The sequence below is a fragment of the Drosophila bipectinata genome, chromosome 2L, assembly GCF_030179905.1.
Source record: "Drosophila bipectinata strain 14024-0381.07 chromosome 2L, DbipHiC1v2, whole genome shotgun sequence".
In the NCBI taxonomy this organism is placed as follows: Eukaryota; Metazoa; Arthropoda; class Insecta; order Diptera; family Drosophilidae; genus Drosophila; species Drosophila bipectinata.
The window spans coordinates 14584222-14609029 of record NC_091736.1 but is presented as its reverse complement, the minus strand read 5'-3'; the positions used below and the strand labels follow the sequence as shown (position 1 = coordinate 14609029).

At 40.8% G+C, this 24808-nt stretch overlaps 6 protein-coding genes across 7 annotated transcripts; 3 read left to right on the top strand and 3 right to left on the bottom strand.

Annotated features, from left to right (window-relative positions):
* Nucleotides 1–9377: 9377 nt before the first annotated feature.
* LOC108125551 (mitochondrial sodium/calcium exchanger protein) lies at nucleotides 9378–11416 on the bottom strand. Its single transcript, XM_017241772.3, has 5 exons — nucleotides 11298–11416; nucleotides 11028–11245; nucleotides 10354–10972; nucleotides 9773–10300; nucleotides 9378–9714 (listed from the first exon to the last, which is right to left on the bottom strand). The coding sequence occupies exons 1-5, from the start codon at nucleotides 11322–11324 to the stop codon at nucleotides 9505–9507; spliced, it is 1602 nt and encodes a 533-aa protein (XP_017097261.2). The 5' UTR covers nucleotides 11325–11416; the 3' UTR covers nucleotides 9378–9504.
* A 724-nt stretch (nucleotides 11417–12140) lies between these two features.
* On the top strand, nucleotides 12141–13456 carry LOC108125562 (uncharacterized). The gene is made up of 2 exons (XM_017241785.3): nucleotides 12141–12591; nucleotides 12713–13456. The coding sequence occupies exons 1-2, from the start codon at nucleotides 12183–12185 to the stop codon at nucleotides 13393–13395; spliced, it is 1092 nt and encodes a 363-aa protein (XP_017097274.2). The 5' UTR covers nucleotides 12141–12182; the 3' UTR covers nucleotides 13396–13456.
* An 880-nt stretch (nucleotides 13457–14336) lies between these two features.
* Nucleotides 14337–14807, top strand: LOC108125552 (uncharacterized). The gene has a single exon (XM_017241773.2). It carries the CDS (start codon nucleotides 14337–14339, stop codon nucleotides 14805–14807), a length of 471 nt encoding a protein of 156 aa, XP_017097262.2.
* Nucleotides 14808–16164: 1357 nt separating this feature from the next.
* Nucleotides 16165–21130, top strand: LOC108125616 (basic salivary proline-rich protein 1). The gene is made up of 3 exons (XM_017241882.3): nucleotides 16165–16250; nucleotides 18822–19891; nucleotides 19951–21130. The coding sequence occupies exons 2-3, from the start codon at nucleotides 18823–18825 to the stop codon at nucleotides 20877–20879; spliced, it is 1998 nt and encodes a 665-aa protein (XP_017097371.2). The 5' UTR covers nucleotides 16165–16250; nucleotide 18822; the 3' UTR covers nucleotides 20880–21130.
* A 326-nt stretch (nucleotides 21131–21456) lies between these two features.
* LOC108125577 (uncharacterized) lies at nucleotides 21457–21979 on the bottom strand. Its single transcript, XM_017241799.3, has one exon. The coding sequence runs from the start codon at nucleotides 21870–21872 to the stop codon at nucleotides 21516–21518; it is 357 nt and encodes a 118-aa protein (XP_017097288.2). The 5' UTR covers nucleotides 21873–21979; the 3' UTR covers nucleotides 21457–21515.
* A 23-nt stretch (nucleotides 21980–22002) lies between these two features.
* On the bottom strand, nucleotides 22003–24714 carry LOC108125553 (putative leucine-rich repeat-containing protein DDB_G0290503). 2 transcript variants are annotated; one of them, XM_017241774.3, is made up of 5 exons: nucleotides 23884–24714; nucleotides 22816–23824; nucleotides 22654–22758; nucleotides 22503–22599; nucleotides 22003–22441 (listed from the first exon to the last, which is right to left on the bottom strand). In XM_017241774.3, the coding sequence occupies exons 1-5, from the start codon at nucleotides 24543–24545 to the stop codon at nucleotides 22032–22034; spliced, it is 2283 nt and encodes a 760-aa protein (XP_017097263.3). In that variant the 5' UTR covers nucleotides 24546–24714; the 3' UTR covers nucleotides 22003–22031. The 2 variants fall into 2 exon arrangements, with proteins under 2 accessions (XP_017097263.3, XP_070132954.1); XM_070276853.1 differs by lacking the exons at nucleotides 22003–22441; nucleotides 22503–22599 and having other exon boundaries at nucleotides 22820–23824.
* Between the last annotated feature and the right edge of the window lie 94 nt (nucleotides 24715–24808).

The window sequence follows — 24808 nt, the reverse complement described above, 5'->3', positions numbered from 1 at the left end:
AAATTAACCTCAATGCAAGTTATGCGTGTGCCAGCAGCGAATAAATAAGAAACCAGCCAGAAAAAAAGTGAAAATTTCAATTTTACACATAACGAATGTTCAATACACTCTTGATGATGATGATAAATTTTTTAAGGTTTTAGTAATAAAGATAAATTTAAATAATAAAATTTTAAGTGCTGAAACAAATTCTTCTTAAACCTGTACATTTAAAACTCTTAAAGCCCTTTTTTAAAGACAAGCCCCTAGAAATTGATTGTAAAGTCCTTTTATTTTTAACCTTTGTTACAACCTTTAAAAACAAGTTGATATACCTGCAACATACTCCAGTATATTCTACAATAACAAAAATGTATAAAAGAAAATTTTATTTACTTTGTTTCTTTGCTCGCCTCAAGCTACTTAAGTTCTTGGCTTTTCCCTGATTTCCCAGCCCTGTTGTTGTCGTTGCTGTTATTTCTTTGTATCGTAAAATATTTGTGTTATTATGCTAGTAATTTTTCCTTTTTTTTATTTGTTGTTTTACCGGGTTGTTGTATTTTCTTTTTTGGCTAGTAGTTGGCGGTTGGGTTTCTGCGACGTAGCTCATTTTTATTTCACTAGCCCCGAGCGGGGATGACAAAATCAGGACTTGCATATGAGTGCCGCCGACGGAGCATGTAGGACTCTCCTCTAGGACGGTAGTACGAGAGCTCTTCCATCTCGTCATAAAATGCCGAGCATTTGCCAGAAATACAAAGAGTAACAACAAAGATATAGCCATTAAAACTAAATCAAGCACAGGCAGCTTCCGTAGCCTTCCGCCTTTTGCCCCGTCAGTCTGCCGACTTGACTCCTGTTTCTCGGAAACTTTCAACTTGTAGTGTAACTTTATTCTGGCAAAAAACGAGAGCACGAAAAGGTACAAAATAAAAATGTGAGCTCCTCTTGGAGCTGTAGCCAATTACCGAAGCCTAACGAAATTTGCCTAAGCTTGCAAATCGGATGAGCAACTGGCTAAGGACAAGGTCCGTGTAGTATTTTAATGACCTTCAACTTTGACAACAACGCATAAATGGGCCAACAATTGGGGCGTTAACGGAAATTGGCTTAAAAAGCCATAAACTGCCACTGCACCAGGGCACCAGGAAGAACATTTATTGGTAAATAAAGTTCCGTTCAGGTATAAAAGTTAATAATAAATTGAAAGAATGTCTAGGCCAGACGAAAATCTCGAGCTAACAAAAGTCGACGTTTTATGACCGGCAATAAAAATTGGTAATTGGCTGAAGGGCATATGAAATAAGCTACCAAGAAAGGCAGTGGATTTAATTAAATACTCAAATTGAAGCTGTTGATTAAAAGCCATTTCAAAAGAAATTTTTCTTGGCTTTAAAAAGAGTTCCAAAAAATATAAGCCGAACAGCCAAAGCGTATGTTTAATTATGGGACAATGAAGCCTTATCAGCTTATTCCTTTTTGAATTCTAATACATCTTCTTAACTCAATCCCTATTTCATGTTAAATTTTTAATTAGCCCACACTACACGTGATGCCTGGAAGGTCTATGACAAAAAGTGTAAAAGAAGAAAAAAATCCAACATAATTAAATATTAATAAGATTTGCCAATTAAGAGGCCACGCGAAATTCTCAAGCACAAAAATTTCCACGTCTATTCATGTCACAAAATTATTCCATGAAGTGAAAAAGGTAAAAATTCGAAATAAATTGGTAAAGTGAGAGGATAGGTGAGTTGAAGGATGGGCTGGCAGAGGACATTCGCCCCTAATAGATGGCAATCTAGGGCCTGGGTATCGTGATTGTTATGCTGCTCGCTTCGACCGCCACGAAGACGAGCCCGGCGATGAAGACGCAGTGCGCATGTGGCATAATTGAAGGCGACACGTATGAGCTTCGGCAGGTGAGAGTGCGGAGTCCCCTCCGACCAATGGAAGATTATAATGTACGCATTGCTTAATTTGAATGGTGCGTGCTGCTGCCTTTGAAATGCTGTCAGGGACGTTAAATGAAATTAACGGCAGCTGACGGCGGGCCCCCAGCCGCCGGTGCAGCCTCTTCCATTTTTTGGGTCACAGATAACAGGGCACTCATGTTTTAAAAATTAAGGGAAAATAACGAAATTAGCATAAATAAGCGCCGCTAATAGGATTCCCTTTGTAATTATCAAATTGCCGGGCCAGGCGCCCACCACCAACAAATAAAATTGAGAAAATAAATTAAAGAATTCTGCTTAAAGCACTTACCAAGCATAAAAAAACGTACTTTAAAACACACGCGTTGGCACCTGTTTTGACGCCTGCACTTGTTTTGTGGGTAATTTATTGGCTTGCTCGCCAAAATCGATTTCACATTATTCGCGTGTATCAATGCGCTTGCTAATTTGCTTAAAAGCATAATTAACACGGCGAACTCACACCCGCACACACCTGCAGACAGTATGCGCCATTTTATGGGTGCACGTGAGTCGTAAAAAAATTGGCAAACACGCGAGGTGCAAAAGACATGGCAAAAACACGTTGCGCAAAAAAACAGCTGTAAATCAGCGCATCGAGCAGACAATGCCAATAACAAAATCCACTACAACAAAGGTCCGCACCACACGTCGTATACGTAATGAATTTTTCGTATGTTTTGTTCGATGATTTTGTGGCTTTTTATGTTTTTTTGGGTTGTCTTTTTTACAGCATTTCACAGCAGATATCCAGGAATTTAAGGACACGACTTTTGTGAATTAAAAAATATTTTTATAAATGGTTCTCACGTAATTTATTTAGAATTTTTCTGTCAGGAACTTCCCAGAAATCAATTAAAATCTTACCTATTCTAATAAGCTTCCCCTTCCACACTAATTGGCCTTTCCTCAATAAGATGAAACAATTCAAAAGTTGTTATGATTTGAAGAAACCATTAATATTTCCGAGTCATAAGCTCCATACAATTCACAATATGTTTCTCTTTAAAAACTCCTGCTTGACTTTTGGCCCCAAAAGGTTTCGTGGCCATAATTCGCTTTGTGGGCCAATTAAAAGTGATTAGTTTCACATTGCTCGACATTTATACAATTCGAGTTTTGAGTTTTCGCTTTGGCGACATCACAGAGCCAGCTAAAAGTGCGCAAACCTTTTTAAATACTGTGGTAATTAATTAGCCAGGCCATTTAAATGGCCCAAAGGTTTCGTAGGACTTTGTTTCGTGCGGCGTGGGAGGATGCTTAGAGGGGGAATGCCTTTTCGGCGATGCACGTAAGCGTTTACCTATAATTTTATGACTTTATGAGCAGGTCGTGGGGGGTGGTGAGTCGAGTCTAGGCGCTGGGCGTTGGGAGGTAAATGGGAAATGGAGGCCTGGTGTTGCCTGTAAACAAAGTTTTTGTTGGGGCCAGAAACTTTTCTAATTATAATCTACATAACTTAAATTTGCAAATGAGACGCGAGGGCAAAGGCGCAAAAGTTTACCGCTGCCAAGGCATGTGAAATTAAATTATGTCTCTGTCTGTGTCGGTGTCGGTGTCTGCATGTATGTGAGGCTTTTGTTTTTATTTTTAAGCAAACAAAAAACAGCTGTTGAAATGTAAAGAAAATGCACAAACATTCAGAAACGGAAAACCAAAAGTCTGACTTTAGCAGGCAATCAATTAATAAAAATTGAAAATTAAATAGGACATTTTTAAGGCATTTTATTGATGACTTTATTTAAGCAAATATTTAAACACATATGCTTGTAGATGCGTGTAAGGGTGGGAGTTTCCTTTGAGCCCAAAAAGTGCCTACCAACTTTTTGCGCTTATCTTGAAAAATTATCTAATCTTAGCCTAGACTTCATATTTTTCTCAACGCTAAGCTGCCTGCCAACTGAATATGTATCGTTTTTTTCAAGAGACCGTTCTACAAAACGAAAACGCCAAATTTCTGAGAAATATATGTAGCTCATTATACTTTAATTTTGTATGTTTTATTTGATTTTGAATCACTGAAATTTGGTAAATAGCATTTTAGACTCTTATTCATATTTTTATCTTTGAGGAAATTGGTTTTTAAAACAGACCCACTTTGAATGTGTGGGTCTGAAACCTCTTGGCCTGCTTTTAGCCAACACCCTTGGGCATATTTTAGAGGCTCATGTGACAAATTGCCCGAGCACGTGTATCGCATGCTCATTTCGTGAATATGCCTTGCCTTACTGCCAGAGCCTGTTCGCTCTGATATCTTTTAGTTGCGCACACGCTGACAAATCCAATTCATTTTTTGCCGCCTTACGTGGCGTATACGTAATGGCCTAGCAACTACCAGAAAAAGAAAATGAGAGTGGGATTGGGAATGGGTCCTGGTCTTGGTCCTGGTCCTGGAAGCTACCTGCCGCCATCGCCTGCTCTGATTTCATGTTTATGCATGTACACTCCTCAAATTGGCTCGCACTTCAATCATTTTCAGTTGGCTCGTTTACATTTTTCGCCCGTGTGTTGGAGGGTGTGTATTCCTTGTTGTTCTTTTTTAGTTTTTCATTTTCTGGTTTCACTGGCTTTCCATCAAGTGGAAGGCAATCGAAAATTGGCGCCTCGCAACAAAATGCTCAATGTTCAGCGAGAAACCCGACCGGACTTCGCTTTACCGGAATGATATTGTTGCATCCATCGGCATTGGCATCGCCATCGTGCAGCAACTGCCAACAATTACGCGCCGCCTTAATTGCCACACACTCACACAAATACAAACAACCATCTGCCCCCACAAGCACACACTCATGCACACACTTATACACACACACGCAATGGTTAAAAGTCGACAGAAAAAAAAAACGGCAACAATAACATCACAATCGAGCAGACAGGGGGCTGGTCATCCGACCTGAAATCAAAATCATTGGTGTGAAAATAAACTAATTGAAGAAAAATTTCATTTGCAACAGGAGCGGCTGAAACAACAGCAGCGGCAGTAGCAGCAACAGCATCGCCACTCGATGCACCGCATCTTGTTGCATTTGACCCCAGGTCAAGTTGCTGGTACACATGCCACATGCCGCTTTCTCTCGCCGGAACTGAAGCCTCCGGAGAAACGTGGAGGGGGGGCAGGGTAGTGCTGTGTTAAGAGAGGGCGTGGCAGATCGTACAGGAGTTCGACGCGGAGTGGGGTTATTTATCCGCAGTTTCCACGCATTGGCACCCTGGATTGAGAAGCGCGGTTACTTATATAAAAATATCTTTGAAAATTAAGAATTTAAGAATTTTCTACTATTTTAACTGCATTTTTTTTTCACTAAAATACCGTTATCAAGTTATTTGTTTCATCACTTTTGTTATTATGTTCTTTCCACTGTGCAACAATGATACGAGCCCTGCAATTTCAGACTCACTTCTGCGGACTGTCCTTGTCGTTGGACTATATTTCCAGGGAACTGCCATCCCGGCTAACTATCAAAATGAATGCATGAAAAACTACAAAACGGTAATGTGCCGTTGCCATGTTGCATGCGAAAAAGCAGCAACAGCTACAGCGACAGGAGGAGCAGATGTTGCTGATGGGGCTGCGCTGAGTTGTATGCTACACTTTTTTCCTAGCACTTTCGTTGGCAATCGTATGTATTTGCGTGGGTGTGGCATATTCCTTGCTTGTTTATTTGGTGCTGCCTACTAGCCGCCAACAGCTTACGCGTTTCCAATACTGCTGCAAGCCTTGATGTGCCTGATATTGCCACTGCCATTGCAGGTTGCCACCAGCAACAGTTGCAAGTGCAGATAGATGGACAGGCAATTGGCAGACCCTAGATACTGCCGCTTGTTTGCATTCAGTATAAATAGAAGAACAAAAAACAGACCGATATAAAAAACCACTCGGCTCTTACTCGGATAGCTTTTCAAATTTCTCCCCTAATTGGCAGCCAGCCGATTGTTTTCAAGTGCGAATCCATCGAGCAAATTACAGTGTTATTTATATAACTCAATGGTTTCTACGGCCACTTCTACAGAGATAATTTTGGGTTCATTTTGAGTAGATTGAAATTTGAATTGGTTAAAGAAAATAATTTTGTTTAACTAACCATTAATTTTTCACAGGACTTTTTAACTATGAAAATGCATTGCAATGCATTGGGTGAATTCAGCTCCAAGGGAAGGCCATATCTTTGGCAAAACACATCCGATTCTCAAGCGGAATACCTTAAACGATTTGTAGATCGATTCTCCATTAATCTGCATCAAAATCTGAAAACAAATAATTATTTGGATTTTCCTTCAAATTTTCTGAGGGGACCCCTACAAAATATTGAAAAATGCATGGGGGGACGATATGGCCCACAGTGAAGGCCATATCTTTGGCAAAACACATCCAATTCTCAAGCGGAATACCTTAAACAATTTGTAGATCGATTCTTCATTAATTTGTTACATATGTTAGATTATTTGATTTTCAAAAGATGTGTCTTAATCTGGTATTTTAATATCCTAAAAATCAAAAAAGGATAATTACTAAAAATCTACGTTTTTTAAAGAAAACCACGTAAAATCACAAGTTGACTTTTTTATGCAAAAATACTTAATTGGTTTTTTTCGTGGCGGAGTCACAAATCAATTGTCTGATTCCCACGTTTAATAACAAAAAGCGAAGAAACTCCCTGGGCTAAACTAATTTCTTTAGCGCTGCGGTCTGAGTTATGGAGCTAAAATTGGCCACCTCACACCCCGACTCCCACCCAGTGGACCACAAAATTTGCATGTCTCCCAGACTCGAGTCGGCGGTCTTTACCCCTGAGTTGCTGGCCTCTCCCGCCATCTACTCTATATCATTCTGGTTCTGGAAATGTGGAGGCATCTACATAAATGTGGCTTTTCATTAAAATCTAAAAGCATAAATCTAAAAAGTGAAACCAACAATGCCAGAGCAGACATAGCCAGGCGGACATCTGCGGCGGCATCACCAACCCCCTCAGAAACGAAAGTCTCCTCTTAAAAGCAGAGCCGCGTTCAAGAGGGTTCTTTGAACTTTTAATTTAAAATATTGTACATTCTTAAAATTTTAACTTATTATTATGTTTAATGTTATATATTTTGTGAACTTTAAAGTTTTGGAAAGATCATTTTGTAAGCCTATACTTTAGGGCCCCTTTTAAAAATTTGTTACCTAATTTCCTGCCCCCAATTTTCACAGGATCTGTGGTTTGACTGCTTTATGCCTTTCTTCCTTCCTGCCTGAATTGGTATCTGTGTCCTATGGGTGCGAGTGTCTGTGTGTAAACGTGGCCAAAACTAATTGAATTTTGAAATTCAAGTCGAAATTAAAAAATCACAAACAACCAGCCGCCGAAATAAACTGTAAAACGGAAATGTATTCGGCAGGTGGAAATTGAAACTGATTGAATTGTAAAGTGAAGCATAAAATGCTTTAGCCAGCATTGCTTTTGTTGGCCATGCTTTACATCTGCTGTCACGCCCACCTCGTCGCCCACCCTACGCCACGCCGGCATCAGTTGTTATTTTTCGGATTTTCGCTTTTTTTTGTTTTGTACTGTAATTTATGGTTTTCGATTTTAATTTGCGCACTTGGGCGCGTGTTTTATGGGAGTTTTCTTCTCTTGCATATTATTTTGTGCCTTCTGTGTTTTGTCACACAGCTATAAGAAATGTGTGAATAATTTGGAAAAAAAGAGAGTTGATTGAGAAATTTGAGATATATTTATTAAATCTTTTAATGTTATTTACCTTTGAAGCACTTTTACACAAACATATTTGACCTGTTTTAAATATTCTGCCTTGAAACACATACTTACTAATTAAAGCTTTTAAAGTATATTAATAAATATCCTCAACACCTATTTAAGCATCATTAAATTTGTTATTTATAAAGCCACTAAGTGGTTATCTGCCCTCGGTAAAAAATATATAAACCATATGCATTATGATTAGCCACCGTAATTGAAGTTTAACTGCGCGTGTAATAAAAGCGATTTTTGGCCATTTGCAACGCATTAACAGCATAAATAATACCAGGGCGAAAGTGTGAAAATAAAGACACGCGATATGTTTGTGGGGACCATTTCTCAGACCACACACACACACTCAAAAGCCAAAGAAATCCAAAAACATTTCTCAAAACAGGAACAAGAAATACGCCGCCATTTTTGATGAGTTGAGGATTTGGGGACACGCGAAATGGGCGCGAGAAAATGTACGAAATGCGATATATTGTACAAAGGCATTATGAACGTGCTGGCATTACCAGAAAACCTAGACCGACTTATATGCCTTTATATGAATGTGAATGTGGGTGTTGGATGGTGGGTGGTAGCTATAAGGATGGGGATATGGCTGTTTCCCAGACCGCAAACAAACGACGGCGACTTATTCATTGCGCTTGCCATTAAGGTGGCTCTCGCAGCCATTTGGGCATTTCCAATGCCTTTTCCCTTGCCTCTGCCTTTGCTTTTACCAGGGTGATATATAACACGCTCATAATTGGTCATAAATCTGACAAATGTAATTTGTCATCACTCAAGCAGCTAGCGAACCAGCATCAGCATCACCCCAATCTTTTTTCTTCACTAAAAAATAAGGGAATTATCTTTACCGACTGGAGGATACCACCTGAGACATAAACAGCAATGGTACTTTAAGTTTTTTTTTTTTATAATATAAAAATAATATTTCTTTCAAAACAAAAACACCTTTATACATTTTACAATATGAACATCCATATCAATCGGGTATATCCTTTGAAGTACCGAGTATGGGAAGTAGTCCTACCCTCTCCATAGCTCAGACTGCCTTTCGTTTTCCTGCTTCCTGGTGGTCATGCCGGAGTGGCGAAATGAAAAAGGTGCTTGACACAAAATGTCAGCTGGATATTTTTTATTACACAATCACAACATACAAACACCCACACACACCCAGGCACACCCGCTCCGACACCTTTCGGATGCCTTGGGGGCCAAAGTGTGGTTTTTGTTTTAGTTTCAGCTCAACACCCACACATAGACAAACAATATTTTCGGGCACTTGGCACATAAGCCACAAAGTAGTTACTTTTTATGCTCTTCACTCGTACACCCACCCACACTCCGGCTCACACACTCCGTCATAATCGGACCTAGACCTGGAGCTGGACCCGGAAGCCCCCTTCTGATTCTGATTGTTTTTCCCGACGCTCACTTGAGCTCGTAAATATTTTACAAGTTTTTGTTCGGGTCCTGGGAACTAATTTCAGCTCTTATAGATGACATACGACGATTCGGTTGGAGGTGCTCGGGACTCAGGACTTGGGACTACATTTCATTATAAATGACTTTCAAAATGGCCTAAGCGTTGTAAATGGAGTAAGTGCGTGTTTCTGGTCAGGAGCAGCGTCTCCAGGATTGGGTTTTAATGGCGTTCAGGCAATCAATAGGCCATGATAATTTATGGCGATTACAGCGACCCATTCCTGAAAAAGTTGTCCATGAATATGACTTAATATTCGGTTTGGTCCCGGCATGAGAAAAGTAAACACATTTTGATGAGGAATCTATTTTCTGAGAAATCATTGGTGCCTTATTAATGTGGCAAGGGGTTGAACCCAATTATAGTGTATCATCCACTGGTATATAACATACATAGCGGTCATTCCACTCAAATAAAAGAAAAGCGACATTCGAAACTCATAGCCACTCATGGAGATGTGCAGCACACTGGTCGTCAATATAAGGAATATAAACTGTACAGAAGTCTCAGTTTTAGCCGTAATAGCTATCTGCCAATAAAAAATGATAACATCAGATATGTAGATGATTTGGTTAAATGGTCCTTACCTCAGTTTTGGTATTGTAGCATCCTTGGTAGTACAGGAAGGGAAAAATCAAACAGGTGGTATAGGTGAGCAGGCTCACCACGACTCCGAAGGAGGCATCCGACATTCTCCTCTGCTGGAGGTCACTCACAATAATCGCCAAACAGAAAACCTCGCATATGCCAAAGTACATCAAGGGTATGTGATCGGGGTCCATTCTGTAGCGCATCCGGATATACTGCCAGATTAGGTTTTCCACCTCGCGGCTCAGCAGAGTCATCGTCACAGAACTAATCAGTATTCCGATAACGGCGAATATCCAAACAAAGTTTGGACGTCGCAAGGAGTGCGTGGAAATGAAGACCAGGACACTGGAGAACCAGCTAATCGTGAGTATCAGAATCCAGATGGGGCCACTGAAACAAACCGGAATGCACACGAACGGGAATAAAATCAAACTCGAACAGACAACGTATTTGCTCCAGCCATGGAGATATCTTCTGTCGGTTAGAACCGGAATAACATGGGCCAACAGAGTATAGGGCGGTATCTGCAAGACAATCAACATATTAAAGTATTTTAAACAAGTAAATATAATATTACCATAATAATCTTTAATGGCGTGAAGTAATCGTGCAAATTGGTATATCCATTCACTGAATTCCACCACAATTCTTTGGTCGAAAAAGTCAGCATCTTCTGGTAGTCGCCCAGTATCTCATCATCACTATCTATGTCTGAAAAGGTCTCATGCTCAGTTGAACCCCTGGTTGCCTTCCTTTTGTACGTTTCATGTGACACAACAAACACCAACACTAGGATTAAAATAAAGGTGTACACGAAAAACAGCGACCGAAACAGGAACAAGTGCTCGTAGGGAGGATCGAAAACGCCATCGGCCATCATTTTGTATCTGACGGAGATCATTTTGGACAGATATCCCATTATTATCAATAGGAAGGCCATGGAGGACCAAAGGGTAACGCCTTCCACCCGATGTCCTTGGATACAGATTACCATCACCCCCACCACAAAGAACTTCAAAATGTCCCCTATAAGCTTGGAAATCTGGAGAGCGCAAAGAGCTCCGTGCTTGTGATCGCAGATGGGCCAGTCACCCAGGTAATATGGCATAATGAAGAATAATCCAAAGAAGAGGTAACAATTTCCGAAAGTGCTCATCGGAGCATACTGAATTATAGTAACAAAATTGGGAATAAAGCTGAAAATAAACCATAAAGCTTACAACACATTTTGATATTAAAACATTAGCTTACAAGAATTTGGTCAGGACATGCAACATGGCGAAGGAGAAGAGTAACATGCATATGACAATCAGGCCAAACATTGGTATACTAGAAATCCCCAAGTGGCAGAAGCACAAATTTAAATAGTCTACATACTGCACCAACATCCTGCAACTAACTTCCCGTCGTATTATATGGCATAACATAAGGGCTGTCAAATTTTCCTTGTTCGTGCTGCAGCAGCATGGCTAAAAATATGATCTTAAAGCCATTAATATTAACCATAGAAGGGCAACATACCACTTTTGATACGTTCACAAACGACATTTTTTCTTTCCTCTCAACATTAAAATATAAATGAAGTTCTTGACAAAGCTATACTGTTTTTCTGATACATTGTAATGGCCCCTTCAAGGTGCAAATGCAAATGCCTTGCCTTCCAAATGGGTCAACATAAGGTTCATGAGCGATCATCATCTCCAACGTGACGAGCTGCAAGTACGCCGTAAATCTCACCGTACTTGTTTTTATACATTTCGCTTTTTATTTTTCTGATGCTCCAACTGGCAACAGCCAAAGATTCAGATTCCTACCGTAATGAAACTTGATGCGACACATTTGGCAAATTGACGTCGCATCAACATCAGGCATCAACATTGCTCGGGTACATGATATTCCGTCCACTGTTTTCCTTTTTTGTCCCCTCCATTCTTTGGCTCCATAAGAAAATCCGAGAATATTTTTTGTGCCTGCCTCAATTAGTGGCAATTGAATTATTACACGGCGGCACTCATTCAATTCTCAGCGATGGGGGAACCTGTCCACGGGCGAGTGTTGTCAGGTTATCAGATAAATGGGGGAATACTATACGAAGCGACTGGGAATCAGGCAGACTATGAGGTAAGGGCTATACCCTTTTTAATAAATTAAAAAATTACCTAAAATATATTAAACATGTTATGGCATTCTTATATTTAAATTGTAATGAATATTGCAGATTTATTGAATATTTAATACTTAAAATTATACATAGTTACTATATGCTCCTCTTGAGCTTAGTAGGGCATCCGCCTACGCATTTGTCACTCTCCCTGGATAAACGTGCCGCAGATGAGCCGCTTGGGGCCAGTTCATCCCCAAATCTTGATCGGTTCAGATCGGTAGAAACAATATAAATTATAAAATATGAGATCCTGCTACTTGGCACTCGGTCTGCTGCTCATTGTGGCCGCTTCCGTTGAGGCCCGCGGTGGAAGGGGGCGTGGAGGGGGCTCGTTCGGTGGCCTGTTCGGTGGCTGGCGCAAGTACAAGAAGCCCTCGTCATCGGGCGGAGGGAGGCGAGTAATAAGTGGATCCCCGGTCCACACGGCTATGACGGTGCCGAAGCCGCCCCTGCCACCTCCGCCACCAAAGCCCATGATACCCCCGCCCAAACAGCAGATTCCAAGCTATCCACGTCAACAGATGCCAGCTGGATACGGCTATGGATCCTATTCGACCCAGGGAGGCGGAACCTTCTACTCCAACGCCCAGGGTCTCCCCCCGGGAGCTGTTTACTACGCCCAACCACCCACGGGAATGAATCGCGGATCAGGTGAGCTTCAACATTATGACTAAATTATTAAATATAGAAAATAATATAAATATTTTAAGGACAAAAATTTCTTAAATTACTCATTTAAAAAAAGTAAAATAAAATTTAAATTCTCCTGCAGGTACTGGAGATTTTCTGACTGGAATGCTGGCGGGTCACATGATGAACAACCTTCTGTTCGGGCACAGACACCATGTCAGTCATGTGTACCATAGAAATGGAGAGGGGGACCCGTCCAGTCAGGGCACTGGTCGGCAGATCATCATCGTTAACAATGGCCAACCGGAGGGAGTGGCCCAAAATGAAACTTCAATTTCCCAGGAAGTCTCGCCAGTGGCTTCTCCCAAAAATCCTTTAACTGACGAGAACGAGGAAGGGGAAGAGGAGGTGGGGGAGTCGGGGGCGGAGGCAGCTGAAAGCGAAGGCGAGAGTTCACCTATTTCCAGTGAGGAATCCCCAGAATCTGGGACAACTCCACCTCCGTCTCTGCCGAGCGGTGGAATCATTTGCTTCCCCATCATGCTAAATGAAACAGATCCCGAGAGCCCGGACAGAGTTCGGGAAGTAGAACGAATTGTTTGCTTCCCGGCACCAGCAAGAAATCCCGAGAATTTTCCATCCACCACAACCTCTGAGCCACCCATTGTTGCTGGCGATATTGGCGGTGGTGCTGAGGAAACTGGTGCCGAGGGAGCGGGTGATGGTGGTAGTGTGGAGGGCAGCGATGCATCTACAGATGCGCCCATCGAAGTGGCTAGTTATGTGGCAGGAAGAGCTTCGGAAGTTCAGGCTCTTACCTTTTGAGTATTCATAAGTCATCTTATAAGTCTCTGTTTCGGAATAAAAATTAAATAAGCTAAAAAAACCTTCATTTTATTTTGATTTTTTCATATCTTTTTTTTTCAAAAAAAATAGATACACGTCACAAGCTTCTAGAATCTAGATAGAACGAACTGATGAGTCTCCATTTTTACAGCAAAAATGTAATCTTAAATATTTCAACATTAAAAGTGAACGACAGAAAACTGGAAAATTCTCGCAAGCCGAAAACTCATACGCAGTGTGGTTCATGACATAATTTTTATTAATAATTATTTTGAGGCCTATTAAATAAACCAAAACCCTTTATATAAAACAACATGAAGAACAGACATTTTACAGGTTCTTTAAGTATATATTCAAAATCTTCTCAACTATGTACATACATACATATGTATATGAAATATATGTATACTATACAATAAAACAAAACCACCTAAAATTTATAAAATAACAAAAACACTATTATTCCCTATCGCACAATTACAACAACAAGGCAAACAAACGCCACCAAGGCAAGAGAAAAGACTGGAAAGACTGAATGCCTCCTTTTCACTCAAAAATGAAATATACGGATTATACTCACTTAATGAAATCTTTGATACTTGTGTTTAAAATTAAAAAAAAAAAAAAAAACTATAGAAATTATGTAGAGCTTTATGTATTTGATTTGAAAATCGTAGACGCTAAACTTTTTATTCAAACCACAGAAAAAAAATCATGATTAAACCATAAAGTAGTAAATACAACCGGATGCGTATAGAAAAAAACAATTCCGAAAACAGATAAGGATTGTCTGAAATCAATAAAGTACCGCCCTTGTGGTGATCAGTATAAAAAACGAACGAAACGAATATGTTTCACACAATCCTATAGTCTGTACAAGCGATCACATCGATATTAAACCATTCCTATTCCCTTGCAGAATGTCGCTTAAACCTAGTCGGCTCAGTGGCAGCCAGGTGGTGGTGGTGCTACTTTTATTGGCACTGACTACCGAAGATGTCCAAGCCAAGAGCTTGGACGGTGGCGACGGTGGTAAAAGCAGTGGCGGAGGTTCATCTATTTCCAGTGAGGAATCTCCGCGCGATGGAATCATGTGCTTCCCCATCATGCTAAATGAAACAGATCCCGAGAGCCCGGATAAAGTTCGGGAAGTAGAACTAATGGTTTGCCTCCCAGTACCACTAAGTAAACCAGAGTACTTTCCACCCACCACAACCCCTGAGCCATCCGTTGCTTTTGACGATATTGGCGGTGGTGCTGAGGAAACGGGTGCCGAAGGAGCTGATGATGGCGATAGTGTGAAGGGCAGCGATGCATCTACAGATGCGCCCATCGAAGTGGCGAGTTATGTGGCAGGAAGAGCTTCAGAAGTTCAGGCCCTTACCGCTTGAGTATTCATAAGTCTTTGTCTAAGTCTCTGTTTCAAAATAAAAATGAATTAATCTAAAACAGTCCTACATTTTGTGTTGATTTTCTGTTATTCTAGGAAGGATTGGCCATATCATTCGTTTCTTGACTCAAATGGCAAGGACACAAAAATTAGAACACACGCCCATATTTTCTCTTTAACATTTCTCTCAATATTTACCAAAGTTATTCAGGTAAAGTTACATAAGGTAATAATATAGGTAAATAAGTTATATAAGGTAACCGAAGGAAACTTTTAAAATGTATAAATATTTTAAGTATAACACTCATACGCAGTGTGGCTTACGACTTTATTTTTTTTATTTAAAGCCTAACTGAAACAAAAAAATCGATGTATATTTATTTAAAATGTAAATAAATATTTTAAACTCTCTGTACAAACAGGAGTGTTCCCTATGGATTTCATCGTTATACAGGTCGTATACGTAACTTTTTTTTTTTAATTTTCATTTTTTTCCAGTGTAAAACCACATATACAATAGTAATAACAACACAAAAACACCTCGAACTAATAAAAATAACAAAAACATTATCATTCCCCATCGAACAACTACAACAAACAAGGCAGCGACGTCGACTGCTACGCGACATCGCGGTTGACGTCAACGTTGGGAGCTGAAGGCGAACAAAACTAAAAACAATAACAAAGAGTCCCAAAGCAGAGATACCAGCTTAAAATACCTATAAAAAAGCGTTCGAGTGGATGTGTGTGGGGCTATATGAGTGAACGATGATCCAACAAGAGCAATGAAGCTCACTTGGCGCTCATTAAATCGACAAAGCTACAAAAACAACAAACTAAAGCGCCAGCAAGGCGAGAGAGAAGACTGGAAAGACTGAATGACTTGATACAAGTTTGTATAGGAAGAATAATTTTTAATTATTTTTAATATTGTCAAACAAAAAAATATTGTCAGTAAAAAAATAAATAATAACAATAACATATATGAATTTTATGTGTTTGTTTTTTAATTTTTATTCTAAATTTTATCTTATTGAATTATGCATTTAGCTGCCCTTAACTTTATTTTCGCCTTATCTTTCCCTTTTTTCTTAATCTGAGGATAAGATAAATATATTATTTTAGGGTATTAGAGAGAACCATATCCAGTCATTCGTTTGGAGCCGAATACCGAAAAGCTAAAATTAAATAAAAACACTCAAGAGAGGGAGGCGATAAAACCACGTCTGTAGAAGGGGGAGTAGGGGGCGCAAGGCGGAGTGGGAGCCAACTGCGGTCAGCACAACAACAACAACAACAGCACTCGCATGGTCGCCGCTCTGTCGCAGTCACAGCGCCAGAGAAAAGCGCCACAACGCCTCAGTTGCTTCAGAAACTTTGTGCGGACAAAAGCGAAAAAGTGAGCGCGGCAGAAAAACATAAACAAACCAAACAGTAAACCAAAGTAAATATTAAATAATTTCAAGTTTATTATAAAACAGACAATAGTAGAAGTATAATGCTCAATCGTGTCGAAAATACAAAAATCTCTCTTCAGAATTCATTGATTTTTAAATCAAAATCGAAACACCAGTTGCATTAATTTAGCAACTCATTGTACAGCCTGCCTTTTGTTTATTGATATTTGCAATGTTTGCCCGACTTCAAGGTCACTTGAAACTGAAAACACAAAGCTAAAGAACTTATAATTGGCACATGCCCGACACTCAAAACGAATATTCCACATTAAAATCAATTTTGGGTTGCATACTTCTTGCCTCTCAAAAAAGATTCCCAATATACGCGATAGATTCTATAATATATCTTAAATTTTTAAAATATCCAGAATTTATTGGTTTGTTTTTTGTGCACTCAACAGGTTTGTTTAAAATTAGAAAGTCCCATTTGGTGGGGAGAACAGAAATAACTTTGAAAGGCCCTGCATTCTTTGTACTTATTCATAGAAAGTGCATTGGAGCATAAACAAGGGGACTTTTTTATAAAGAAAACTTAAGAGACTGGGTTCAAAACAGCTGCCATACCTCACTTCCTAAAAAGTCTTACATAATACTATTAAGTTTGAAAACCAGCTAAATAAATAGGCCAAAAAACAAAAGACGAAAATATTTTTTCAAGAGGCACCCACTCGTAAACCTTCATAACCGGCTTTTGTCACCCAATTTAGTTTTAATTTTGTATCTTTTGCAAAATGGTCTGTAATATTTGCAACACTCTTATATATATGACGTCATCAAAAATCCCATTTGAGAGTCAAAAAAAAGTTGAATCATATATGTACATATGTCTGTATGTACTTTCTGGAAATACATATGCTTATTGTCGCCTCTAATGAATTCCTTGATAATCTATTATCTGGAATGTCTTTGACCCTTGACACTATATTCGTTTGGTGGCGATAAGCCAGCCATTGCTAGACATCAATGAATATAATGCTCTGGAAATCTGCAAACATTTTATATTCCTGGAAATCCAAAGAAATTCGAGTAAACAGGTTCGTGTTTATAACCATTTCCCCATTGACGTCATAGTTGCTCATGCGCCTCGCTTACTGGATGACTCACTCGAAACTAGTTTAATTTTAAAAATATTACTAAGAGACCTGTAATTTATTCACTGCAAGTGCAATGTGTCAAAGTTACCGGCTTTTAAAGTAATTACTTCTTTGTTTTATTTTGACTTGGGTTTAATTGCTAAATACTATAGTTTCTAAACAACTTTTATGGAAATAAAGCTGATTAGCATCTGATTTTTCTATACGTTTATTATGGCGCTTTAATTTAATATATTTAGCACATATAAGCGATTATTGTTGTTAATTTTGCACTGCAGCTTAAGCTCTAATACAAATGCATAATTCAAATCTGTTTATTCAAATGTATCTATTGAGATTCAAATTCATTTTCCAAGAGAACTGCTGAGAGTGCAAAACCATTGTTACAGAAAACCAGAAATGTAGTAATAATAGGTTGTGTTTTTTTCTAAATGCGTCATACTTACATAGTAGATTTCATAGATTATATTTTATACATACATAAATATTCATATAATAAAAATATAGTATTACATGCCACATGGGATTTCGCCTTCTGGCCCCATTAAGAAGCTTCCGTTAGCCTTGACACCCCAACAACTTGACCTTTTGGGGACTTTATAGTTCTGGAACCCAGACGTGGGTCCGTCGGGATCCGAAGGCGAAAGTCAATGGAGCGCAGCCACGCGACTCGGCGCCCCCAAAAGTGGAAAGTTAATTATTATTTTCCGAGTGCCAGCGACACGCATAACGCGCTTTATATTTTTTTGGCTAACAAGGAAACCCTTCTTACCTTTCTTTCAATAGGTGATAGAGGAGGAATATACTAACAAACTATTTTTTTGTTTTGTTTTCAAGAGTGTCAGTTACCGTAGAACCTACTATAATTGCACAAATTGAATCAATTGTTTTTTACGCAAACATAAAAATAAAACCTCGCTGCCAGATGATGACTGACAATGGGCAGTGGAATTGGGGTGCAGCAGGGACTGGTATAAAAATAGTCGCGGGAGGTCGGAGCTTGCTCAAATTACTATACTTGTTTAAGGGTAACCAGAACTAGTTTTATTTACAAAAAAGAAAACTTTCAGTTCAAAAACCTTTCATAAAAACAAAGTCTCAGAAAAAAACCCAAAAACTGATCTAATTCTAATTAATAAGAAAACGTGTCAAAAACAAACTATTAAAATATTGTAGGCATGTATGTATTTCATCATATATTTTTCATTGACGCCAAACTTGTGATTCAAACAAAAAAAAACCAAGATTAAACCATAAAATGGTAAATACAAGACTCTTAATCATCACAATTAGTGGATGCGTAAAAAAACAATTCCAAAAACAGATAAGCATTGTCTGTAATCAATATAGTCCAGCACTTGTGCTCATCAGTATAAAAAACGAACGAACCGAATATATTTCACACAATCCTATAGACAGTACAAGTGATCACATCGATATTAAAGAATCCCTTATCCCTTACAGAATGTGGCTGAATCCTAGTCGGCTCAGTGGCAGCCAGGTGGTGGTGGTGCTACTTGTATTGGCACTGACCACCGAAGATGTCCAAGCCAAGCGCTGGTCTACTGGCGGCGGCGGTAAAAGCCGTGGAGGCTCCCTCTTCGGCGGAGGCAGCTCTCGCAGGACTTCGTCTTCCTCGTCCGGCTCGCATAGTCACTCTTCGGTGAGCCATTCGTCGCCCTCCCACCATGCAGCACCGGCGCACCACGATCCGGTGAGGCTATCCTACCCCAGCTCCAACCACCAGACAGTGAGCAAGGTGAGCAGCACCCAGTCGCACGCGGCTCCCAAGCCATCCGCACCAGCTCCCGCAATTGGATGGAACGTCCCCAAGGCGCAAGGACCCCCGCCGGCTTACTCTGCGTCGAATCCTGTGGGCGGCGCTCACACCAACATTCACGAGAAACCCCCGGCATACAATCCATCGTACAGACCTGCACCGCCCAGTTATCCTGCTGCCACCCAGACGCACAACACCAATCTCCAGAGCGCCTCTCGACCGGCCACCAGTTCCAGTTCTGGCTCCTCCGGCGCACATTACTACGGAGGAAGTGGCTACCGGAACCGAGCTAACTCTACTGGTGGTTTCGGCGGTTCATCCGGAGGTTACACTCCTATCACAGCCACCAATGCCCACAACGTGCAGTCCAGCTATCCCCGCCAGAGCTTGCCAGCCGGAGCCACTTACCATCCGGCTGGACAAATTCCCGCTGGTGCCACCTATCACCCAGCGGGTCATCTACCGGCAGGAGCCACTTACCATCCAGCGGGTCAGGTTCCACATGGTGCTACTTACTATCCGACAGGACAGTTTCCGGCCGGTGGCTCTTACCATCCGGCGGGAGGTTTCCCAGCCGGAGCCTCTTACCACCCAGCCGGCGCTGTTCCTCACGGAGCCACCTACTACCCACAGGGACCTGCAGGACTGCCACCGGGCGCCACCTTCCTGCCCGCCGGAGGAGCATTGCCCGCTGGAGCCACCTATTACGCACAGCCACCAGTGGTCTCCCAGAAGTCCTCTGGACCTGGATTGGGTAAGTTTCCTGTTCAACCTCCTCAAAGATTATTTTATTAATTTCATCTTTATCTTCAGGAACTGGTCTTATTGCTGGTGCTTTGGGTGGTGCCATTCTGGGACACGCCCTTACGCCCACTCATACTCGTGTCGTGGACCACTCCTACTCTGGCGGCGGTGGTGGAGGAGGATATGGCGGTGGTAACTCTGGCGGTGGTGATGACAAGATCATTATTATTAACAACGGACCTCCCGGCTCGGTGACCACCACTGATGCGGGATCTGGCACCACGGTGATCAATACTGGTGGAAGTCAAGCGGCTGGTGTTCCTCCTGCTCCCGCAGCTCCTGCCTATGGATCTCAATTGCCCCAGCCACCATCTCCGGGCTCTGCTCCGCTGGCGCCTTTGCCACCTGCCCCTGGTGCTGCTCCGCTGGCCCCTCTGGGTCCTCTTCCCCCAACACCCATCGATCCTGCATCGGTTGCTTCCGTTAACGCTGCGCCTCCTGCACCAGGAACTCCTGCAGATCCCAATGCACCGGCACCTCCCACTCCTCCGGCTCCCGGAGCACCTGCTGATCCAAATGCGCCACCTGCCCCAGGTGGCCTTATCTGTGTGCCTGTGAAGGTGCCCCAGCCAGATCCTAAAGATCCCACCAAGACGATTGAGGTGGATCAGATTGCCTGCTATCCGGCGCCACCTCCAGAACCGGCTGTGAATGGTACCCAGGAAGCTGTGCCCTCTCCCGTTGCTGCCGGAGGGGCTGTGCAAATGGCCCCCATCCAGGCCACCACACCCGTAAACATTCCCGAGGGTTCCGTGCCCCTGGCCCCCATCTTGCCCGGTGGTCAGCCGGATATTATGAAAATGCCCGGACTCACATCCGCTCGATTGTCGGCGGAATCAGGCCTGAAGGATGCCCACAATACGGCCCAGCAGACCTTAGGTCATTTCGGCTTGGTCTCGTCTTTGGTAACCCTCCTGGTGGCCTACTGTCTCCATTAGAAGAGTCCGGAGCCTGCTTCTCTCTCTCAAGGACGCCGTGTTATTGGCAGCCGGAAAGCTTTATTTAATTTATTGCCAGTCTGCGGGACACGAGATTCGCCGGGATATCCATACATGTTTGTTGAAAGCCCGACCTGTCGGTTGTCCTCATATTTACACACATACTTTGTGACAATTCGAATTTTTTATATATACTCGTAGTTCTGTTAGACCTCAAATTAAGTCTTTAATAAATGTACCAATCGATCGAAGATATTTGTTTACATTATGAGTGTTTGGTAACGTTATAAAAGAATAAAATTATTTTTATTTAAACCAGAAATTATTGTCTTTAATATTTAAAATGAAGTTAGGTATTATTTTCATAATATATATTAATAATTTCAAATAAAAAACCTAAAACTAAACTCGGCTTTTTTTCGTTTGTCAGCAAAGCAGAGCGCTCCTACAGGAATAATATGGAACTAGGGTAAAAGGCATCTACCGGTCAAGCTTGTACTGCAATTTTCTATCACAGGATCCCTTATATTAAAATTAAACCAAAAAATCATTTAACTAAATAAAAAAAAACAACAAATGGCTTTGAACTTTTTTTCATAATTTTCCAAATATTATGATATTGTGTCCCATATCTGATTACCACTCCTCGTTGATGTTGACTACGTCATCGATGCCATCGGCCAAATCATTCTGAAACCGTTTATAGTAATTGGGGACATCAACACCCAAAGCAGTAAAGGCTTTCTTGATGGTGTCGTTCCAGGCATCCACCAACGTCTCCCGCCACGGTTTGTCCACCGGCTCATCCTTGCAGGCCTTGCAGCGCCAGCAGCAGAACGATTGCTTCCAGTCTTCTGCATAAGGACCTAGCTCCTTTTTGGCCGCCTTTAGCAGATCCACCGAGTTGGTGGAGGGGCCCCAGATGTCCAGCTCCTGGGTGCCATAAACGGTCCCAGCCACCAAAGCCAATCGGAAGAGTAAAGAGAAAAGCATCGAAACTGAAGGTCAAACCTAAAATTTTGATAATTTTTTCGCTATTTTTGATTTAAAAATTTTGACAAACCTGCCCAGGGGTTTTCAAATTAAATACAAAAATGAAGCTATATCTACAAATACATATTATATTTGTTATTTCTTTTTTTTGATTTCACTTTAATCCCACAGTTGAATTGTGCTTTTTGAGTCCAATATTCGAATCGAACCTTCGACATTATTTATATTTTTCTCCACCCTGCTACGGCGTTTTCTTAGATTTCTAATAATACCTCGCTTCTTTTCCACATAACTCATTGTGTCGTCGTAGTCCTTCATCAATAGAGGGAAGTTTATTATACCTCCTTGTCGACGGCACTCGTTAATTTGTGAATAAATTTTATTTCGCAATATATTCCCCTTGTGGACTTTTTGGCGGAGGGCTAAGAACTGCTTTTGCAGGTCCAACAGATTTTTTTTGGCTACCCGGTGCTTTCGAGACATTAGTTTCCGCCGACATCTGAGATGGGAAATCAAATGGATTTTGTTGGTAATTAGGTTTGACATTCGCGTCAGCTCAGCTTTTCTGGCTAAAAAAAAAACCAAATTTAAATAGAAAAGCAAACAAATTTAATTTCTGAGATCACTTACTGTTGAGATTACTGGCTAATTGTTGAGCCTCGATTTCCACAGAAAGATATGTGTGCATTTGAAGATCTTCAGAGATTGTATTTATTTGCTCAATTTTCTGAAATTAAAAGATTGTTTTGGTATTAAGATACACTTTCTAAAAGCATCATACCTCCATTATGTAGGAAAACTGATGCTGCTTGTGAATTAATTCAAGGCGCACTTCTGAAATTTCATTTCGCTCCATTCTCATTTTGCTAAGGACACTTTTCACATACTGGTAGGGATAATAATTCATAAGTAATTAAAATATAATAAATGTAGTATTATTTACAGACTCAAGACGTTCGGTGTCCTGACCGTGGCTCAACACTGTACTAAGGATTACTTCCTCCAAACGGTTGGTTAGTTCCTCGTCCTGATTTTCAGCCTCCTCCAGTTGGGACTTCAATTTCTCAGTTTCCGCCTTGTGAATTTTCTGTGTCAGTCTTTCGACTCCCATCCTAAAATCCAAATCATTCAAGGCAGTAAGATAACGACGATACTGGATCTCGTCCATTTTACTATTTTTACTGGGAGTGATTAACGAATATTTGCATCGCCGCAGATAGTATTCCATAATTTTTTGGTTTAGGTATTCACTTCGATTTCTTTCGAAAAGATTGTCTGCGACCAGCTCCTCCAGTTGTTCCATGAGTTTTATTTTGTCGAATCTCTGAGACTGATAGCATTCAGATGCTTCGATACGACCAACTACATTATCGATCAACTCGAACAGATATAGTTCGACAGTATCTCTGATTTTAGTGCTTACAATACTTAGCTCTTTTTCCAAAAGGGAATCGGCGAAACCTTCCGGAAACCCGGCAGCACTTGGGCTTTCAAAGACAACCGCTTGCACAGGAGACCACAAGCCATCACTTTCAATGTCTTCGTCAATGCTATTATCACAGGATTCCAAACTAGAACTGGCTACATTTATTAGGCTTTGTTCCATTGAGGACCTATCGTTCTCCGAACGCGTTTCAATCGACTCGGAGGTATACTGGGAGTGAAAGGTGGCACTGGAAACGTGTTCCAGTGGGTCTAAACGCCGGATCTTTCCCGGTCGACTCTTTCTGGTCCTTACATTATCCTGTGGCTGTTCCATGGATGTTGTTTCGCTTATTTCATTCAAAGTAGGAATCGACTTAAGTAGGGTTAATGCTTCAGAACGTTTTCTTATATCCATTTCAGATTCTGGTGACTTGATGGAAGGTTCAATGGAAACCGCTTTGTCTATAGGTCCATCGGTAGAATTGACACTACTGGAGAAACTAGACGTTCTGGAAGTTCTGGGAGTTCTGGAAAAATAAAAAACGCAACTAAAAACTAGAAAATAAAACAAAGATTCGTAACGAACCTTTTAGGTATAACCTTTTTTAGTATATCCTCTACATCCTCCTCAGAACTCAAAGCACTCTCAAATTCTTCGATTGAGAATTTCTTTAAAGGCAATTGTTCTGGAACATTTTTTAGCTTATATATAGTATATTTATCGCGTACATTCATAACGGAAAACTTGCGAAAACTATCCGACTTGCCTATTTTCGCGCTAAAGGACTTCTTTCCCTCAATGAAGGAAACGGAGCCCAATGTGGCTTGAGATGTTTTTACGCTCATCTTGAAAGAAGAGGCTTTCGGAGCCGAAAGGGAAGCTTTTGGAGACGATGTGGAGGCTTTCGGAGCATGAAGGGACTCTTTCGACCAAATAGTAGAGGCGGTTGGATTGATAAAAACTTCTTTGCTCGAATTTTTCTTTATGGTAGCCTGACCGCTAGGCGATACCCTTTCCGAATCTAAAATACTGGATCTTGACGAAGCTCTCTCCAAAGATGTCCTACTGCCAACTGAATTTAGTGGGACTTTTGAAGATTCTTTGCTATCATGGCTCGTCGGAGATTCCTCTTTTTTAACTGAATGGTTAACCACATTCTTTTTATTTAAAAGGGATTCTTCCAATTTCTTTGTTCCTTGAGTGCGAATTGTAGCAGCATTTTCTTTTAATTTTCTTGGCTTGGCCATTTTTCGAAACGATGCAAAGAAACTATACTTGCGAAAAAAGAAACACGTGCAGAAGTTGCACTATGCAAAATGTGCAAAACTAAAAGAACCAAATTCAACAAAAGAACAAAACAATCAAATTGTAATGCGTGTGCTATGTGTTCATATCTGACTGGAAAGGAAAAAACGAAATGTTTGAAATTAAATTCAAATTTTACCGCTAAGCCGATAACAATTTAATATTTGCCATCACTAATGTTGCTTGGTGCTGTAAAGCGCCATTG

Excerpts from the sequence above, each read along its gene's own strand:
- LOC108125551 (XM_017241772.3), bottom strand. The coding sequence starts at position 11,324 with ATGTCGTTTGTGAACGTATCAAAAGTG. Across the intron at positions 11,246-11,297 it reads TTGTGAACGTATCAAAAGTG|CCATGCTGCTGCAGCACGAA; the intron begins GTATGTTGCCCT and ends TCATATTTTTAG. Across the intron at positions 10,973-11,027 it reads CATGTCCTGACCAAATTCTT|CTTTATTCCCAATTTTGTTA; the intron begins GTAAGCTAATGT and ends GTTTATTTTCAG.
- LOC108125562 (XM_017241785.3), top strand. The coding sequence starts at position 12,183 with ATGAGATCCTGCTACTTGGCACTCGGTCTGCTGCTCATTGTGGCCGCT. Across the intron at positions 12,592-12,712 it reads GGGAATGAATCGCGGATCAG|GTACTGGAGATTTTCTGACT; the intron begins GTGAGCTTCAAC and ends ATTCTCCTGCAG.
- LOC108125552 (XM_017241773.2), top strand. The coding sequence starts at position 14,337 with ATGTCGCTTAAACCTAGTCGGCTCAGTGGCAGCCAGGTGGTGGTGGTG.
- LOC108125616 (XM_017241882.3), top strand. The coding sequence starts at position 18,823 with ATGTGGCTGAATCCTAGTCGGCTCAGTGGCAGCCAGGTGGTGGTGGTG. Across the intron at positions 19,892-19,950 it reads GTCCTCTGGACCTGGATTGG|GAACTGGTCTTATTGCTGGT; the intron begins GTAAGTTTCCTG and ends CTTTATCTTCAG.
- LOC108125577 (XM_017241799.3), bottom strand. The coding sequence starts at position 21,872 with ATGCTTTTCTCTTTACTCTTCCGATTGGCTTTGGTGGCTGGGACCGTT.
- LOC108125553 (XM_017241774.3), bottom strand. The coding sequence starts at position 24,545 with ATGGCCAAGCCAAGAAAATTAAAAGAAAATGCTGCTACAATTCGCACT. Across the intron at positions 23,825-23,883 it reads AAAAAGGTTATACCTAAAAG|AACTCCCAGAACTTCCAGAA; the intron begins GTTCGTTACGAA and ends TTATTTTTCCAG. Across the intron at positions 22,600-22,653 it reads AGTTTTCCTACATAATGGAG|AAAATTGAGCAAATAAATAC; the intron begins GTATGATGCTTT and ends TTTTAATTTCAG.